The sequence below is a fragment of the Cuculus canorus genome, chromosome 3, assembly GCF_017976375.1.
Source record: "Cuculus canorus isolate bCucCan1 chromosome 3, bCucCan1.pri, whole genome shotgun sequence".
NCBI classification, from domain to species: Eukaryota; Metazoa; Chordata; class Aves; order Cuculiformes; family Cuculidae; genus Cuculus; species Cuculus canorus.
In genome coordinates, this window is record NC_071403.1 from 108,824,043 (window position 1) to 108,845,144 (window position 21,102).

Below are 21,102 nucleotides of genomic sequence, written 5' to 3' on the forward strand. Positions count from 1 at the left end.
AAGGGTCATTGGTTGCTGACAGAGGCTGCCCAGGGAGGGGGTTGAGTCACCTTCCCTGGAGGTGTTTAAGGGACGGGTGGATGAAGTGCTGAGGGACATGGTTTAGGGATTGTTAGGAATGGTTGGACTCGATGACCCAGTGGGTCCCTTCCAACCTTATGATTCTATGATTCCAGGTATAGTGCACAGCAGAAAGAGGGAGGGACCAGAAAAACAAAACTGTGAAGAATTTGTATCTTCTTCCTCCCAGTAACTCCATTTGCATCTTTTTATAATTCTGGCATAATAGTGACTGGAAAAGGAAAGAAAATCAGCAGTAATACTTGGCATCTCACGTTTGACAATGTCTTTAATATAGGTATATTGCTTACTCTTGTTGCTGAGTTAATTGTAATTTGTGGTAGATTTCAATAAGTTCAGTATGCAGAAATCACCCACGTGTTCATGTTCAGTTCCTTGAGAATGAAGCATGCTAGCTGTTGTATTCTCTGCCAAATACAAGTAACCATTTTTAAGATAAATTCTTTCAATGTTTTTCCTTTGTTTAATAAAGACCATTAAAACATTTATTGACAAAACCAACAAACCAAATAAACTATTCTGCGAGTTCCATCTGCAAGTACTTTGTTATAATTATCAGTTATACTCAAATATATCTCCTAGGTTTCAGTGTAGCTAGTACATACAGTTTTTGCATGAATTTTGTATTTTAGCAGAAGGTTGTTAACCAGTGCATGAGGAGAAGAGGTGCGTTTTCCATCACTTAAACATCCTAAAGTGAAATTAGATGCCTTTCTGAAAAAGCTCTTAGAATTCCATAATTTACTCCATTGCTACAGAAATTGCCAGAGATGTTTTTTTAACCTATTTAAGTGATTGTGGATAGTCTCTTCCGGCCTTAAAAATCTATATGAAATTCTAAACCTGTTCAAAGTGCAACACATAGGAAAAGCTGTTTTTCAAGACACCAAAAAAGTCTCTCTCCTGAGGTAGACAGAAGCAAGTGTGGATGAATTTGAGCAATTGGGGAGCAGGAGGGCAGCACAGTGGGTAACCTGTGATGACGTTCTGCTCGAATTCAGATAGCTTGCGGAACCTGTGACTGTATCGTTCAAAGACCAAGAATTCCCTTTCACCTGAACAAAGGGCACAATTTAAAAGTGAAAATGACTTTGCTCAATGAGCACTGTCAGGAGAAGAACAAAGTACATTTTTGCTGGCCTTTTTAGGCCTTTTTTGCCTGTTTGCCGTAGCTGTGTAGAGCTGGAGGAGTAGACAGGACTGTGTGTGAAGCCTACTCTCTTTTCAGAAAGATACCAAGCAGCAGTGCTGCTCACCTGTTCAAAGAGGTCCTCTCTCTATAACAATGCAGGATTGAGTCCCACCAGCTCTTCAGTTCAGTGACTGCCTAAGGCCTTCCCTGGAGGTAGAATGATGGTAGGCTCTGTCACATGAAGGACTACTCTAACGTGCAGAATTAACAATAGTAGCTAGTACCCAGATAAATCAAAAGCAAATCACTTTATTCACCCCTGAGACAAAGTGCAGAAGGTACCAACCGGACAGCAATCTTACTTAATAGTTACAGTGGTTTCTAGGAAAGAAATATAGCAATAATTTCTCTGCTTCAAACCACAGAGGAATTTAGAAGGCAGAAGGAACTAATCCTAGAGTCCTGGAAAATTAGTTTAGGTCTTACTTTGAGTGCAGATAAAAATAATAGATTCCTAGCACTTGTAAAACACTTAAAAAAATAAACTGTATTCTGCCACAAGCAGATCTGCTTCATCATAGTTTGACGGGCAGCTGAGTCAAAGAACGGACTTACTCATGCAAGTGACTCTTTCTTCTGAGGCCAGCAAACCACAAACGGGAACTACAAACGAAAGGGCCGCTACAAAAAGCATGCAGGTGTTGTAATTACTTTGCCTACCTGAGTGAGATCATTCATGTGTGTAAACTTACAGGATTAAAGCTTGAAGAAGGCTCAGTCCACAGATATTTACCACTTCCATATACATCATGAAATTCTCTTCTGTGCTGAGGACCAGAATGAGATCTGTGCAACAGTTCTGCACAATGGATGCAATTGTACTCTTGAACTCTTCTTCTAGGTGCAGTGGGTTCAGTTTCACACACGTTGTTGGCAGTATAATGCTACACTGACTGAATCTGTAACTCAGTCAGAGAGATGGTCGTATTTAAACTGTGTCTTACTCTCTGGTATGTAGCATTGTGCCATGATTGGCAGGCAGGTTTGGTGAAACAGGTGGGAAACAGTTGGCCAAAACCATTGTCTGACATATTTCCTACGAAGTTAACACTGAAACAATTTCTTAAATTATACGTGTGCTTACATTAAATTTTTGTGTCTTGTCCTTTATGTTTTCCTTCCCAATGGATAGAGGCACATCGCTGCATGCATTTGCAAAAATGGCCTGTTATTTTTCTGCATTCTTCATGAGCCTGTCTGATGTTAAAATCCTTCCTTACAGATGTTGATGAATGTGCGAATGGCACAATATGTGGCAGTCATGGGTTCTGTGAAAATATGGATGGCTCCTACCGCTGCCTCTGTTACCAAGGATATCAGGATACACAGGAGGGGCGAGGGTGTACAGGTGAGCCTTTAGGTGCAAGTAGTCATTCTTGCAAGTTTCTACAGAGCAAAAAGTGGCATATGAGCATTTCTTCACAAGGACATTTTTGTTTTCTTTAATTTTTTGTAAAATTTGCATCACTTACTAGGTTGACCTGTGCATTACTCACTTCGTGCCAGATGGAAACTTAACTGTGTATTTGTTTAATGAGAAACTGTCGGCGTTGAATGGAAACCAACAGCAAATAAGCTGAGCCACTCACTTTATCTCTTTAAAAAAAAAAACAAACAGGAAAACCTACTATTTCTGTGCATCAGGACCATTCATAACAGATTAAATTTGATACTTTAGTCTATTGTAATGCAGCATCTGTTTAGTCTCTTAGCTGAAAAACCAGAACTCCATACTACCCCCTACAGGAAATAATGTCTGGCTTGTGGTACAGCCAGTCTGAGTTAGATGGCACATCTCTCTAGGTATGTCATATTTGAATAGATTTTAACATTGGTCTCGAGCTCCAGGAAGGACACCTATCACCCTGAAAAGACGTGAGATAGTTGTAGATTTGTAAATACTTCACGGTTTTCTTGTGAGTAATAGGTTTACAGATCTGTTGTTAATTGTGATGGTTGGACCTAAGAGCATGTGAGGCAGCACAAGTTTCTAATATAAAATTAATACCAGTTCAGGGAAAGGTATTCATTAAGCAATTTCTTCAAGCCAGGCTCAGGATGAAACACGTTCACCAGCAACAGAGACCTAAACAGAATACTGAACAGAGAGGAGGAGTTTGAATTTTTATGGGAGTGTTTGTATGCATTTCCTAATATATTAAATAGTTTTATTACAAAATTCTTTATGCCATTTGAAACTTAGTTTGCAACATGCCAGTATGTATTTTTGCACACAGTGATTTTTTTGCAGATGAAGACAAATGAAGCAAAGAAAGAAACATAGAAAGGGAAAGCAAAAGCTGGTGTGAAACTAAATTTAATATTAAGTTGCCATGAAGTGATTCTGCAGCATAAAATAATGTATTTCGGTTTTTTTTCTTTTATATGCTATATAATATAAAATACTCTTATAAATTTTGATGCCAGTTATCTACCAAAACAATTTTAGGAAAAGGTGAGTCTCTCTAGTTCATGGCTAGGCAACATTCCCCAAAGGTGCCTTATTTCTTATGACAGGAATCCCGCAAAAATGTAAAGAAAAATCTAAGTACATTTTAAAAGTGCTGAGCAAACTATAAGTTAAACGCATATTTATATCAAAATTCAACAAAACAACATTCAGTCATATGACTAGATTTTCAGTCTTAATGGATAAGAGGTAAAAAGGATAAAACATTTCTTCACAAATTATAGTTTAGACTGTACTCAACTATAGAAATTTCTGAATTGTGATATGCAAGTTATAATTTTCAGATTCTGTCATTTGTAGACAAAGTAGATTTTCAAACACAGACTAGTAGCTGAAAAGAGAGTAAAGTTAAGAGAACCTGACAGTATTCGATAGGGTTTTTTTTTAAACAGCAGAAAATAGAGAACTCTCCCATCAATCTAAAAAAGCATTTCTAGGAAGACTAGTTAGCAGGTACATGGAATCGAAGCTAAAAATATGGGAGGGGGGCTGGGGAGAGGAAATATGCAGTGTTCAGCGGGGGCTCTCTGCATGACCTCAGTATATCTCTTCTGAGTTCCAAAGCAGCCTGTAAGAACATGCAGATGAAAAGCACATGACGGCAGTGGGGCCGGGGAATTCATTGTTCAATGGATGTTCACAGGAAAATGGGATTTTGAGAAAAGGGAGTTCTTTTTTCATAGTGCAGTCTGACTCACACGGAAACCTGCTCATTTTGCTCCTTTGATAATGAAAGAAAAAAAGTTAAGAAAACAAGTGAAATAAGTCCGAAACTTAGATCTCAAGAAAAGGGTACAAAAAAAGAAAGTGTTTTAAAATGAGAAAGAAACCCCAACAAACTTGAAAAAAAAGAAAGCCAGTGTTCTGATTTACAAGCAGTACCTGATCAGCTCCAATGGTTTGTAAACTGTGCTGTGGCTTTCAGAGCCTTTATTTCAAAGAACTGACTACTTGTTTATGGATCCACTTAAGTATTAGTAAGTTTTTAATTATTCCCCAGAGATCACATCTGCAATCTGAGTGACAACATCGGCACAGATACAGCAGATGAAAGAACGAACTGTCAGTAGTGGGTCTGAATTGATTTGTGTTTTGGATTTTTTTCCTCAGATGTGAATGAATGTGAAATGCTGAGTGGAGTATGTGGCGAAGCCCTCTGTGAAAATGTTGATGGTTCTTTCCTCTGCCTGTGCTCTGATGAAAATCAGGAGTATGATCCAATGACCGGACAGTGTCGCTTCCGTACCTCACCAGGTAAAATGCCAGAAGATTTTTGCATGCTTGCCCCTGCGTAAGTAACCAATGGAAAGGTAAGGTTGATTTAAATCATAGAATCATAGAATAGTTTGGGTTGGGAGGGACCTTAAAGATCATCTTGTTCCAACCCCCTGCCATGGGCAGGGACATCCCACGAGATCAGGCTGCCCAAGGCCCCATCCAACCTGGCCTTGAACACCTCCAGGGATGGGGCATCCACAACTTCCCTGGGCAACCTGTTCCAGTGCCTCACCACTCTCACGGTGAAGATATTCTTCCTAATGTCTAGTCTAAATCTGCCTCTCTCCAGTTTGTACCCATTTCCCCCGGTTCTATCCATAAGCCTTTATGAATAGCCTCTCTCCAGCTTTCCTGTAGCCCCTTTCAGGTACTGGAAGGTCTCTATAAGATCTCCTCCGAGCCTTCTCTTCTCCAGGCTGAACAAGCCCAACTCTCTTAGCCTGTCCTCATAGGGAAGGTTCTTCAGCCCTCTGATCATCTTTGTAGCCCTCCTCTGGACCCATTCCAACAGCTCCACGTCCTTCTTACTTTGAGGATTCCAGAACTGGACACAGTATTCCAGATGAGGTTTCACAAGAGAGAAATAGAGGGGCAGAATCACTTCCCTCACCCTGCTGTCCATGCTTCTTTTGATGCAGCCCAGGACACGGTTGGCCTTCTGGGCTGCGAGCGCACATTGCAGCCTCATGTCAAGCTTCTCATCGACCAGCACCCCCAAGTCCTTCTCTGCAGGACTGCTCTCAATCACATCATCCCCCATCGTGTACTGAAAATGGGGATTGCCCCGACCCAGGTATAGGACCTTGCACTTGGCCTCGTTGAACCTCATGAGGTTCTCAGAGGCCCACTTCTCCAAATGCTGGTCTTGCTTTAATTACAATAGAAAAAAATCAAAACTTTGTCTTCTTGAAAGTGTGTGTATGAGAAGAGGTGTTTCTAGGATGGAACATGTTATCAGTGAATCATTAGCAGTGAAAATATAGCAGAGAAACCTCTAAATTTTATATATCAACAGACTTGGCAGTAATAATGATTGGTCACAGCAGTTAAGAATAAACAATTTCTTGTTTGCTGTACTATAGCAATGAAATATGCTGTGGAATCAAGTCTGTGACATTAGTGATTTTATTTTTTGTTCAAAATTTTACAGACATCCACTAGCATGAAATATCTGTGACCTAGTTGCAACAAGTATTTAGGTCATTTAATGTAGCACTCAGCAGCACTCAAGAAGTTGCCTGTGAAATGTCATTAACAGCTGATTGCCAAACTGAAATCTTTGCAAAATCTTGTGAGAGATTCAGGCTTATAAGAGCTTGTTTCATGAAGGTGGAGTGAAAAAAAGTAATATGGCTGAGGCAGCATTGCAGTGCCCAGTGGTACTGCCTCCATTCCTGTTTGCAAGGAAAAATACTGCAGTACCTTTACACCATGAAGCAGATTAACTTAAATACCTGCTGGTGATAACTGAGTTAACAGCATTTAAAATTCTTCAAGGAATTTATAGAAGAAGATTGTTTAAATTATATTATCAAGATATGCAGGAGAAGCAAATGCAATCTGTGTTTTGGTGTTGTGAGGAGGTTAGTACTTGAGAGAGTTCAGCTGCTTGTTGAAACAAAATCAAAGCTCAAGAAATAGGCAGAGGACCTGAGCCCATGTAAAAAGAAGTCAAGTCCAAGGAGCATTCGAGAACATACCCAGATGTTACTGTGGGGAGGAAGAGGATGGAAAACGCAGTGTCACTGATTGTGCTGTCAACAGATGGATGCTTTGCTGTCAGTGCTAATTCCATTTTGTTGTCACTAGTCGACATAGTTTTATCGTGATTGCTTTGGAGAGAAGCCATGCTTCCTTCCCCTCCAGTCTTCATTGGGCCTAGCAAAACAAGTGCTTCACCTTTGGCTCTTCTCTGATAAAGCCATCATCCTTGAAAATCTCCTGTAAGGGACCAGAAGACATGCGGATTAGGACATGCAGATTTACTTTACGCCATATGCCCTTGAAATAGAATAAAGAAAAGTGACAGTAGTAAGAACAGAGTTCTTACTGTTTATTCTCTTGCTTTTCTTCCTAAGTAAAATGAGGAAAGTACTGTTGCTAGTTCTTCTTTAAAAGAATTCTTGCTTTCTTGTACATCCTGCTGCCTTGCTGGATAATTTTTCTCTTATCAGTTGGCTTCTGCTTCTCAAGAACACAGAGTCTGACCAGTCAAGTAGTGACACTTCCCCATGCACCTCTGGATTTGACGTTTTGCAGAGGAGTCATGGATGCCCCATCTCTGAAGGTGTTCAAGACCAGATTGGATGAGGCTTTGAGCAACTTGATGTACTGAAAGGTGTCCCTGCCCCTGGCAGGGGGCTTGGAACCAGATGATCTATAAGGTCACTTCTGACTCAAACCAGTCTATGATTCTCCGGTTTCAGGAGGTGACAATACACACTTCATTCTTCTACATCTGATCACTTTGCTTGTTCCTGTTTTGACTTGAGTACCAGTGGGTGGCCCTTGCTCAGCTATCAGCTGAAGGAACAAAGCCAGTCTTTTCCTCCTCATTTTTAAGTGGCATAAGCCACATGTGCTCAGTGCAGGATGAACAAATAACAGCATTGTTGGTTTGCCCAACGACGAGTACTACAGCGTCCCCTGACACCAGCTGCAGCATGATCGTATAGGAATAGCATGCTCTCTCCCTGCAAAGAGCAATTGAGTAGCCACACATCCTCTGGCTTTGACAAGACACATACTCAAGTCAGGCACAGTGCTTTGAGAGCTCCTACAGTGCATGTGGACATCATCTGACAGCGTTAGCTTGCATCATGCATATTTTCAGAAACGAAGAATTTGATCTGTGTTACCTTGTTGCAGATATCTATAGTTCAGTGTGGTTTCCTCAGCTTTTGCTTATTTCTCTTTCTGTATTTCTGTGCATGAGGAAATGCTCATCCAGCTAGGTGAAGATTGTTCAAATGTTACTTAAATTTGGGAACTTCTTGCATGTGGTTAAATGCCATTAGCTTTGTGGAATGCTGTCTGTTCACACTTTTATTTACTTGCCATTAGGGCTCTTGAGACCTCTTCATATTTAGATTTCACTCAGTGGAAATTCATCTATTGTTAGCTGTGTCCTGCAACAATCCTGTCATTGTACATGTCAGGAATTCTAGCCCATATTGTCAAGTTCCAGTAACAAACAAACAAAAAAGTAATTGTGCAAGGTTTGGTTGTCTTATTCCCCTCCTCTCTGCCCAGCTCTTCACAAAATACAGCTATCTCTTGTAATAGAAGAAACTGCTGTTATACATCTTTGTACTCAAGAGTTTGGGTTAAAGTCTTCTCATTTATTCTTTTAAGACGATATATAGAGCCATTTATGATTAATTTCTATCAAGTACCAAGCTGAATGCAGTTTGCGTAGTAATCTTTATTAACATGGTGTTATTTTTTTCAGTGTAAGAAAAATGCATATTCTAGTATGCATCTAAATTACTAATATGTACTAATATATTACTAATATGCCTCACTGTACTGAATCCAGAAGCTTATCCACAGGAATCTGGCTTATATATACAAAGATCAGTATGATCAGAAATTTGGATTACAGCTCAGCCAATAAAAAGAATTTCAGTAAGAGTACTCCACTAAGGTACCAGGGCGCAGTTAGGTACCTACAGCTAATTTAGACACTGCTTGCTCCTGGTTATGTCAGATATGATATGTTATTTATGGTAAGATATTCAACAGTATTTACAAGAATTTCTAAGTAACAGTCACAGTTCCGGTGGCCAGACATGGACAAACATGTCCAAGGTCAGGTTGGACAGAGCTCTGAACAATCTAATCTAGTTGAAGATGTTCCTGCTCATTGAAGGAGGCAGGACTAGATGACCTTTACCTTGCAACCCAAACCGTGCTATGACTCTATGACATAAACGAGTCCCTGCTAGACTGATCTGTATTAAAATAAAATCACTTCCCTTTCACATTCTAACCAACCATCATCATAAAACGTTGGAGTCTGCCAAGTAACAGTTTATAAATCTGATCCAAAAGCTTCCTGGAGGTGAGAAATGTGGTGTCCAAGTACAAATTCTAAATGTCCTGAACTTTTAGGGCTTCCCAAAACACTAAGACTTCAATGGAAACTCTTCAGTCATCTATGGAAATGGCCTTAGATGTATTTTTTTTAATGTGCATTACTTGTGCTTATCCTTGTATTGTACACACATACATGCATATACACCGCACACACACCCCCCTCAGGTGGTGTAGCTTACCACGCATGGAGCCAGTTGAGAAATCTGAACAAGTACACCCTGATGATAGGTACATGCCAATCTATTTTCACTGTCTTTTTTGAAAATCAGGTTCTGAAATAGTGTTGTTCAAGCTGTTCCCGCAGAGTCACCAGGGTCTTGGCTGAGGTTTTAGAAGTCATGAATTTGTAATGATGATTTTTCACTTTAGCAATCACCTTACTGATTTCCACCTGTGAGTAAGAGGCAGTGATACAGGGCTGCAGTGTTTAAGTTCCCAACAGCTCTATATGGTGGTTGGTTTTTTTTTTATATCTCAGTTGTTTACAGGCTGTTTAGGCAAATATTCAAATGTATGCTGAAGTCTAAGCATATGCTAATAGCCTGATTATCCAGTAGATCTTGTAACACTAAAGCATATTTTGCGTTAAGCATATGCTAAAGTGTATTGTTGGATCAAGGTTATACTAAGGTATAAAAATCTATTTCTAATAAATACTTCACAGTTCAATCTACCAGCAGCTATACAGAATCTCTCTTATAGCCTGTTACCAGAACAGTCATATCAGCCACGTGGTAAAATTACGTTACTTTAAAAGTGTGCCTTAGGTAGAGAGATATTTTAAATTTACTAACAACGGAAAAGCTGGAAAAGAAAGATTATATGAAAAAGAAAGTATTTCCCATCATATTTTATCAACATAACTAGTGAAACCACTTTCAAAAACAAGCTGTTTTCTAAATGGTTAATATTGTATGAAAGAGAAACTATAAGCTTGTAGACACAAACAGGTCCTGGTTAAAAAAAAATAATAAAAGATCTGTCTCATTTGCTTTCCAAACATTCACGACACCTGCTTGACTAACGCTCAGTCACAGCTGTGTAAACAACAGACTTTTAAGCTGCTGAATAGATAATGGGAGGAGAGACCAACACATCGTATGCAAAATGGGACTAAACAATGACCCGATGAGACTGTCTCCTCTTCCTCCTGGGGCAGCTTTTGGTGTTCTTTCTCTGCTAAACACCATGAAAACTGCCGTGCTTTTTCTCTGGTTGAAGATTTGGCTTTGATTCAGTAGACAGATGGCAAATGGCCAAGGAAAATGTATAATTTGGTGGGTATAGTACTGCACTCTCATCCTGGAATAACAGATTTAGTTCAGTGGTGTTTCTGTGACACAGGATAGTCTTAATGTAGTTCCTATTGGATAGTGGCTGATACCGCGGAGCCACTGCACTTTATGGAATTCAGTGCATTGTGGAAAATTGTAATTATCTAACGAGGGGAGACCGCGAGCTAAACTAACCAAGATGAAATAAGCACTTAGTTGGGTGTTTCCTTTAACATGCAATTTAATTATATTGGTGAAATAGCAAAGTTTGCCTTGTAGGTGGCAACATCGTACTTAATTGAATAGAGGTGTCTGCCGGTCCCTCAACCTCCCAAAACAGAAACTGTCACTTTACTGAGGAAAATAGAAATAAGTTCAATTGTTTAGTTTGGAAGTAGAAGCCAAAGTAACTATTACACATGTCCGTGCTATTAAATTGCAATACTAGATAATCCATACTGGATTTTTTAAACCTGCTTTTCTCAAAATGGATCTAATATTTGCATGCTCAGCAAAGCTGCCTTGCCCCATCTGCTTGGAAGAATGTAGGTAAGCAGGGATAATGGGTTTCAGATAGCAAGAGCTGGAGTTCTTTTAATACCTTCAGCATTTGTTGGACAATCACTATGTTCAAGCTTCCACCTCACAGCCATTATTTTTTAAGTGGATAGGACTAGAAGAAAATCTGTACTCTAACTGGCTTGAAAAGGCTGAGCTTGACCTCAGGAGACAACCAGAGGGAGAAGCAGACAGATGAGGTGGTCAAGTCACCGTCTCACTCGTAGTTACACCTATACTTGTGAGTGGGCCAGCCTTATGCTTTTTCTTGAAAAGAATTGCAAGGCAAACAAAAGTAGTTTGTACACCACAGCTCTTTGACTCTCATAAATCTTCTAGCATTTTGAAATGGACTGTCACTCAGGTATAAAGTAAGGTTTTTATTCTCTCCTGGACATGTGCGTTACTTGAGAAATGTTTCATGTTTTGCATATTGTACAAGAACCTGAGTGGAAAGGAATGAAATCTCAAACAATGGAAAACATCAGTCAACATGCAATAATTTTTAGTAGGTTTCTGTGAATTAAACACTTGTTAAGCACAAAGCATAAAGAATTTTCCAAGTTTAAAAGGAAATAAACTAGTTGCCGCAAGTTTTATCTATCTTAAGTTCCTGACCAAAGTTTTCGTTTTTGTTTTGATCAATAAGTGTAAGAGTTTCTCATTTCAGAACTCAGCTACCTTATGGATGGCCTATGAAAAGTTTTTAATATTGATCAAGTGTGAATAACAATTTTATTTGATGGATTCCGCTTCTGAGTTCTTGAGAAATTTTGTGGAAGTGCAGGATTAGGTAGAGTTCTGCAAATGCAGAAGCTTTAACTAGATATTTCTTTTCAAACTCAGTTCTTGGTGTGCTTTAGGAGTGCCTTGCTTTAGAAACATCTTTGACTATTAATAGGGCTTTTTATTGGGTCTGTGGGAGAGACTACTTTGCTTCCAGTCCTTATAAATATTGTAAGAGGACCTACTCAGCTGCTAAAGGCAGAAAATCTGACTTCTTGGCTGGGTGCCTATGTTAAAGCAAAGCCTATTTTAAAGTAAAACAGAGTGAGTTAACTTGACATCTGCATTACAGGCAGTCACTTTTGCAAAAATCATAAAGGGCCTTGTTTTCAAGTGTGGAACACGCTTTTTTCCCAGTGACATTAAAAGGGGCTGGAAATGTTCATTGTTTTAAAAATCAGGCCATTTCGGTTTATGCCTTAGCTCCTTTAGTTGTAAAATGAGGTTGTAATGTTTCCTCACCTCTGTGAAGAGCTTCCAGATTCATACGTGAAAAGCGCAATGTCAGGTGGGCATGGTGATTATGTAGTTGAGCATGAAAGCAGGTAGTTCGTGCATTGCTTAAAATGAAAGAAATACAAACGTGAAGAATTCCTTTGTGGCCAAGTTGGACAACACATCTGAAAACATCAAAGAAAGGTTATCAGCTTACATCATTTTTCCTAAGAACAAAAAAGTTAACCCAAAATTTGTACTTAACCATTTTCTTCCCTGGCTGACAATGCTGCTCTTCGCTGTGGTGAAATTGAGGTATTGGGGCTCTTACAACTCTGCTGTGAAAGGATTTATTTCAGTTATAGTCTTATGTGATTTATGTTTCCTTTTCATCTTTAGAATTACCAATAGAGGCTGATCAACATGAAGATGGAAAGAAGGAGTGTTACTACAATCTGAATGATGCTAATTTCTGTGACAATGTGCTCACGTCCAATGTAACCAAACAAGAATGCTGCTGTACCTTGGGTGCTGGCTGGGGTGATAACTGTGAAATCTTCCCATGCCCTGTCTTTGGAACTGGTAAGAAGTGCCCTTCTATCCCTTTGCAAACTTTTGAAGCATTGTATTTATGTTAAGAGTAGCATTCCGTGCCTTCAGAGAAGGCTTGCCCATTAAATCCCATATTCTGTAGTGTGTAGTCATGGCTTATCCATGGGAAACCTCCACAGAGGAGAAGTTAGTAGGAATAATTTATACCTGGTGTAAATCCATTGGCTTCACTGCAGTTACCATAGCGATAAAAACAGCCTGTTACTGAACAACATTATTTCCAACCGATTTTAAACAAAGATGGATTCTCACAGGGGCTTTTTCAGAATGCTATGGTAACGTGTTAGATTTCTCCCACAAGCTGGAAAACCAAGGTAAGCATTAGAGTGGTTTTGAGTCTCCTGCTATTCATTGTAATGTTGTTTCTACAGCACTGTGAGTTACTGATATGTGTTATGATGTTAGTTTTACATTTTGCTACTTACTGAGCGATTCAATTAATCATGTTGTCTGCAGACCGTTGTTTAACCTCTAAATATTAAATTAGGAAAACATAGCCATATGATATTTTTCACAAATACTGAAAACAGTACTTGAAACATAAACAGTGATGGCTGAAATTCAGAATCCAGCTGGAAAAAATCACGTAAGAGAGCATGTGTAAACTTTTGGAGGTTAAAGATTACTTTTCACACCAATGTATCATCGTGTTTAATTCCTGTTTTAACTATGCTTTTGAATCAGTTAAACTGAAATGAAATGCGTTATAAAAAGAACCTCTCTGCTTGGATAGCTTATTAGTTTCTGTATAGTCTCCAACACACTTTAAGTAGTTTCCCTTTGTAATCCACACCATATTCTCCTGTTGCAGTCAATTAGGGTTTTTCCTGTATAACGACTGAAGAATGTGAATGGGGGGGTTGTACCTCAGTTGGGGTATTTCTAGATTGCAGCTTGCAGTATAGCTCAGAGAAGCCCACCCTAGCTTTAATTAAGATAATTTGGCTACTGGTTTTGTAATAACTGCATTGCACCATGAAACACAGTGAGGACTGCATTTTCCTGCCAAGGAGCAAGAGAAATTAGTTTGCATGGAGCTTTGTGATGCTGTGGGTACCCTAGGCAGTTTTTCAAAGCTGGCTTTGCAAACTGAGAACAGGGGAAAGTCAGGCTGTCGCATTAGCATCCACCGTTTAGCTAAAGGAGTGTATGATTGCCTGACAGATGTGAATAAGGCAAAACATCACCTCGGATTTCTCAAAATGCCCTGAAACACATATATAACACATCCATATAAGAGTAGCTTTTTCTTAATGACATAATTTTTGTTTTCTCTATCTCCTAGCTGAATTTACTGATTTGTGTCCTGAAGGAAAAGGTTTCATTCCCTCTGGAGAATCATCTTACGGGCTTCTTGCTCAGAACTACAAAGGTCAGTACTGACTTGTATTAAGTTTAATTATTTCAGAAAGTCTTGGTAGTTAATTAACTAGAAATGTGAGCCAGCAATGTAAACATACTAATTCAAATTTTATTAGATGACAAAAATGGCTTGTGATGTGAAACGTTACTGGAAATCACTGTTTGACAGATTGTTAAGAATGTCAATTATACAGTCTTTGTAATGTTCTGGTTTAATTTATACTAAGTGGTATATACTGTGAAAGTAGCTGCTGAGACTAAAAACCTCAAATACTCATTTACATATGAAATACAAACCCACCTTATATTTGTAAATAAATGTGTGAAGTGTTAGGAGAGAGAAGAAAAGTTCTGTTAAACATTAGAGCTACAAGTGAGAATGAATATAAAAACTGAGTTCAGCAGTGATATCTTCATTACAGACCTTAATGACATAATTATTGAACAAAAGATTATGGAGAAATATGAGTGATAAAAGGAGTTGGTGGGTGTGGGCAGAAGGAGTTGGCATTGCTAAGAAAGAAGAATGAGATCAGAGAAATTCCTTTTCAAGTTTCAGAAGTAGACATTGATACTAATAATTTATGAGATTAATTTTCCTTGGCATAAACACATTGTGGTTTTGTTAGCTAAAATGAAGTCAATGTATTATCTGTGGCTTATGTAACAGCTACAGGATCTTTAGAAAAGCAGACATTTTATACATTTGTTCCTATTGGAATTGCCGTTTTACAAATAGAAAACTAAATGTAGAAACTACTGCGTGTTCATATCACATAAAAATGCAATACAATTTACTGATTTTTAAAGACCTTCATAGAGGCATAGTATCATATGGTTGATAGATAAGCATTTATCAGAGTTGCATCTAGCTTAATCACTGATCTCTCACATGTGATTCCGAGAGATGACAAAAATTGGTGGGACTTTAAAGATTTGGGGTTTTTTCCCTAACAATTTTTATGTGTGCTTTTTTGAACAATCCTTCCTCACTGAGTAAGACACTAAGAGGTCAGTTTCCCTTTTGAGTTAGTGAGTATAGACCGTGGTTGAATTAAATTCTCTGTCCTACTAATATTTTTTTGTGTTATCGTCAGCAGGTGTTTCTTTGCACCTGTAAAGTGCATGGGGCGTGGGAAAGATACTGAAGGTTATAAGGCACTGATACCCAGATTCATTCAAACTAATGTGTGCATTTAAACAGGGTAATGCACATGAGACCTCCAGTCTCTGGAGGTGTTGCTTTGTCCACCAACTTGGAGTAAAGTACAAAGTGCAGTGGGATGAATCCAGACCTGAGACTGGATGGTAGCAAGGACCAGTGTTGAACACATTGACAGTTTACATCTAAACAAGACAGAACACTGTCACAGAGCTCATCTGAAAGGACTTTGTACTCCCTGAGAGTATTTCTGTTCAGAGGTCGTTTAAGTGTGTTGTTTATCTTTGCCAATCTAAGATTTCTGTGTATCTTTGAAGTGTAGTTTTTGGACATGCTGTGTGTACAGAATGTCCAAATGCATCGCAGAGAAAATCTGCACTGTTTTTGTTGTGTTACCTCAGGGTTGATCATATCTCTAGCTGCCATAAATATTGAAGTGTGGAAATAGTTCATCTGGAAATGTCTTCCACAAATCCTTGCCATAATAAGACTTTTTCTGTTTTCATAGAAAGTAAGTTTATTTTGTAATAATTTTAGGAATAGCACAAAGGACAAACAATAAATGGATAAGTACTTCTAGTAATGCGATCTTCCTCTCTTACACTAACTCATATGTTCCATGAGCTTTTGCTTGTAGGGGCAACTCCTATTTTCTTACTTGGAATTATCTGTCAGAAGTGAATATACGCAGCTAGCCTTCCTTGACTCTACTCCCAGGCTTTCCTATTTTTTCCCAAACACAAAGCCACATTCGATAGGAAAAAGGCAGACATGTACATGACATTTCTTTCATTAATCTTCACATTGTTCTTGCTGCTAAACAGTCAAACTTAAAATATTTAATGTTTGAAGCTGCTTAGTGGCTGGAAGAGTGGCTGTAAAAATAAACAGCTTTCAGTTCTTCTGGAAAAAAGTTAACATTTGAATAATTCACCTTTAAAACTGCTGTAGAGCTGGAAATTACAGCTTTGGGCTAAAAGCTGCATTATCCTGGAGTAAATGGAGAGTAAATCTATAGAAGATAATGGATTAAGACAATTGGTATTGAGACAAGAACCACCTACTTTACGTTGTGCTTTGTATTGCCATTTTTAATACCAGCCTAGCTTTAACAGACTCTTCTAGCAAATGAAAAGCAGGCTGGAAAAAAAGGAAGTGAATAGAATTCCAACAGTAACCAATACATAAATACAAGACTGGGAAAAAAAATGTATACAACCGTGAAAAGCTACATATGAGCTCATTTGCAAGTATGGTAGATTCTCTTTGTCAGGTGTCACTTGTTCTGTAGTAATTACAGCCTTATATTTAGCAATAGACATGATTCTTTCTGCGCGATAGGAAGTCTCCGCAGAAGTTGTGCATATAGCTTTGAAAAACAAAGTCACGTGTAGTGCATAGATGAATATTCCTTGCCACGCGCAGCAGAGACACCAAACTGTGTGGAGAGAGGAGAGCGGTCACAAAGTCCATCCATAATCATAACTGCCTAGTTAGTTTTGTGATTATATGATGTGATTAAATTAGATCCATGGTGGGAATCCCTTGGGTAAAATAAATTATATTGGAAAAGAACAGGCCATGTTCTTCTTATGTTTTGCTTGGAGCTAAGAGCAATGTGGAAAGATTTAAAAGGAAAGAAAAGGGAACTGCAGATTCTTTCAGTCTCTGTGTGCCACGAGACTTATTCTGACAAGGGAAAGGGAGAGTCCTGGTCCACCAGTGTTCCCTTTTCCATTCTTGCTATTAGCACGCCGTAGCCACTTCCATACCGGTGTTTTTTTTCCTGTGGATATCTGTGCTCCTGAAGCCATCTGTTTAAAGTGAAGTTTGCTTGAACAGGGGAGTGCACAGGCTTTATTCTATCTTACTCCTCTGCGTGACCTCATTATGGTAACACAGCCTTTAATGTTTTCTCCCCAGATGCTGATGAATGCCAACTCTTTGGACAGGAGATCTGTAAAAATGGCTTCTGTTTGAATACGCAGCCAGGTTATGAGTGCTACTGCAAACAAGGCACATACTATGACCCTGTTAAGCTCCAGTGTTTTGGTAAGTTTATTTAAAGTGGTCTTGTCACTATAATGGTATGCAGATAGGCAAAACAAGCAGAATAGTTCAGCAGGATTCCCATCAGAGCTCCCATCAGGCAGGTATTGCCAGCATGGGGAGGGAACACTGGGCCTCCAAACCCCTGTAGCAGCTTTTTAAGTGGCATTGGGTCATTTCCCTTCTCTTCTACTTGGCTGGGCAGCAATTCTGGCTGACATGGCGATGGCGTGTAGAGCAGGGTTTGCTTTATTTGCTTTCTTTTTCAGTAAATTGCTCCCATGAGTTTGGGAGCTCCAAAACAGCCGCTTGTGCTACTGTGAGCGCACAGCCTAGAGCGGGTACCAGCCTTTATGCAGAAAGCACAAAGTGATCAGAGATGGCTTCCTGCTTTTATGCACACTGCTGCTTCACTCTGACAAGATACAATTTAGCCTTCTGTGCTTTGTGTGTGAGGTGAGCACATATGTCAAAGCTCACCTTTCATTCAATAAGTGTGCCGGATTTACTATAATAAATAAAATTAAGGCAGATGATTTTTTTTCAAGGACAGGTACTTTTCACAAGGAGTTAATATGCAATGTGAAATTACAGTTGAGGTCATTGATAAGCTCATTTTAGTCTGCATAACTTTGTACTCCTTTGGTTCTAGTATTCAACTGAAAATTGCTCATAACCATGACACTGGCTTTTGCTCTGTAAGCAGAAAAACATGTATAATGTTCAGAAGAGCATAATGACAGGAAGTAATTTTTGCAATCACAATAAGAGAGCCTTTCACCTTGGGATGCTATGATTGTTTCTTACAAAGTGTGGAGGCTTTGCTGATCTAATGTAGTTTATTTGAAGTAAAATGGTCTGTTCTGCCCTTTGAGCTACATTTCCACTTTTCCCCTCCAAGACAAACTAAGGAATAGAGAACTACTCTGGTCCCTTCTCCTGACCAGCTCATGGAGAATCTCGGAGAGTATGCCCACCTCTAATGCCTGCTAGTACTGTCTTAAAGGGATAGGAATGTGGGAAGCAGCTATAGCTCTCGTGGATGTAGAGTGTGCCTGGCAGCCTCACTCCAGCCCCCCCAGCACACCTCTTCATCCAGATGCCCTCTAGTACTTGAGGATTAGAGGTCAGCATCCTGATGATCTACCTGTCCTTCTCCATGGGCACAGGCAGCATTTTTCTACCAGCAATTGGTGGTTGTGGTAATTAACAGGAGGCACTGAGGGAAATCTGCTCCTAGTATAAAAATAGAAACATGGATTAACACAATGCTACTCCTTTGTGCTGGCTCTCCTTGATACATTTCCTTCCATTTTAAAGACACCGATGAATGTCAGGACCCAAACAGCTGTATTGATGGCCAGTGCATTAACACAGAAGGATCTTACAACTGTTTCTGTACACACCCAATGGTTCTCGACGCAACAGAAAAGCGATGCATCAGACCAGCATATTCAAGTGGTATGATCCATTATACATATTACTGAAGTGAGTGCACCTCTACGAGGTGGTGCTGACATGGCTACAGACTCCAGTAAGCTTAGACTGGGTCATGCTTGGATGAGCCTGCTCTTTTGGAGGATTTTGGAAGGCAATGCTTGGACTATCATCTGTTGATCCAGAAGTCATCATGATATAGGACTCCACAGGGCTCTGCTTTGCCAATGCAGACAGGAGATACCTGGAAGTATTAATGAGATTAGGCCTGGGCTGGGGAGTGTTCAGCCCCGACATTCACCAGCTCTGTGTCTGCCTCATCCAGCCTTGTAGGTAATGAGGCACAGCCTGCTTGCCGTCTCACTAAGGCTGGGGTTTGGCTGTGGGCTAACTCTGGAAATTCAGTACGAAATCAGTGACTGGAAGGAATAAAAACAAAAATAACAGGATATAGGAGGAAATAGCTGAAATTGTACCTGTTTCAATTGATTAATATTGAGCGTACATCGAGCTGACGTTTTCAAGCTGTGGGCTGCAGGATCACTGTTAAAGTAAGGTTTTTGCTTGTTCTTTTAACTTCAGGAGCCACTGATGTGAGAAAAAATGTTTGATATTATGAGATTCTTAGAAGCGTCTCAGAAATCCAGAGCATTATGCAGTCTGAAGAGCTTTGTCTCTGCCACACACATCTTTGAAAGAAATGTTACAATGGGTTTGATTAATACTGGCACTGTATAGCCATAAAACCACACCTCTGATCCCTGCAACTTACAATGAATTTTCCTATGATGCTTCTGTGAAAGGAAATGGGAATACAGATTGAATGCCTGCTTTAGTCACTCCAAGTTATAAGACTGATACTTTTGAGGAGTAACATGGTCATCTTCTTGCCTGAAAACTGTGAAAGAACCACAGCATTTCTATTGTTCAATCTTCAGTTAAACAAGCCCAGAGCAGGATTGTCCTTTGGGTTCATCTAGAACGTGAAGAGAATGCAAGGGCCCAAAGGGTCTTTCATCATGCATCATTGAGGCTGACACAGCAATGATCTTCTCACCCAGCACAAAGCACTCAGCCCTTGTGTCACTACTGGCAATGTCCTCCCTAATGCAGAGGAGAGAGGAGCAGGCTGGTTCCTTTGCTGCCAGCAGAATTTGGGTTTAGTTGCAGAGACCCACCACCGCTCTTCACTGCATGTTCTGGCAAGTTCTTTGTAGAGTAGGTTTCTAAATGCCGATCACCTTTGCACTTTTAGAACTTACCATTTTACTCTTGAGCCAGGTTTCAGTTCTCTACTTATCCATGATGTAAAGATGCAGTAGAGGAATGTGCACAGACAAAATAGAATCTTAGTTTGTGACAACACTAATTTTTCACTCTATGTTGGAACAAAATCAAAACCTTGCAGATGTCTTTACAAGACAATTGTGCTGAGGTTTTTACATTCCAAGTGGAAAAGTTTATAGTTCCTCTCCTGCCGATCAGCAGTGATCAGAGATTGCTAGGACTAGGAATCTTTCCTACTGAGATCTTTGTCAGAACTAGTATGCCTGTGAAATATTCCAGCTTTCACAAAAATACATGTTTTTATTAATCTTCCTAAGAATGTGACAGTAGTTCTCAGCAGTATTCTGTCTCTAACAATAGATATAAGTGGATGATTACGGATGAGAAGAGCAGATAAACAATACATCTCACCCTCCCCAGCACTCTCACAGCCTCTAGCTATTTTCAGCTCAGGGGATTTCCTGAGCCTGATGTAGTTTGTCTGCTTAGTTAATGGGACTCTCTTCCAAGTATTTGTCCAGTCTCCCGTTGAGCCCATGTGAAACTTTTGTTTAACTCTGCCCTAGCTGTAAAAGCTCTTTCAGATGCCATTAATGGCAATATAAGAAAAGCAAAATAACAACTTTTAAAAATTCATTCTGTGGATTGAGTTCCACGAATATTCACCTCTGTCCTAACACACTGGGTTTTGTCAGGCTCTGGTAACAGAGACAGCAGAGCTGAGTCAGTGGAAAGAGTCAGTGTAAAATGTTCAACAGTGACTACTGATTTAGGAAGTTTTATTTGTTAGGTGTCCAACCCAATGTCCTTCTAAATTGCCCTAATAATTATTTTAATTTTTTTTTTAATTTTATTAATTTTTTGGGAGAGCTGAACTGTCAACAAATGAACCACTTTGGGTAGTTAAAAATGATCATGACTCCTAAGCTTGAAGTTGTATTCAGCAAATTCTGTAAAACTAGGTTATTTTACTAAGCTAAGTTTTGGAAGTTCTGCATTATGTGACTATCTTTTTAAAATA

General features: G+C 39.4%; 1 protein-coding gene across 7 annotated transcripts in view; it reads left to right on the forward strand.

Annotated features, from left to right (window-relative positions):
- LTBP1 (latent transforming growth factor beta binding protein 1) overlaps positions 1-21,102 on the forward strand; it is a 199,514-nt gene that overhangs the window by 161,301 nt on the left and 17,111 nt on the right. For 6 of the 7 annotated variants that reach the window (XM_054061706.1, XM_054061703.1, XM_054061707.1 and 3 more), the window contains 6 exons: positions 2,496-2,621; positions 4,854-4,997; positions 12,572-12,754; positions 14,070-14,156; positions 17,232-17,360; positions 18,678-18,818. In XM_054061706.1, coding sequence (XP_053917681.1) covers positions 2,496-2,621; positions 4,854-4,997; positions 12,572-12,754; positions 14,070-14,156; positions 17,232-17,360; positions 18,678-18,818 — 810 coding nt within the window. The remainder of the gene's footprint in view (positions 1-2,495; positions 2,622-4,853; positions 4,998-12,571; positions 12,755-14,069; positions 14,157-17,231; positions 17,361-18,677; positions 18,819-21,102) is intronic. The other variant, XM_054061705.1, reaches the window with a different exon arrangement.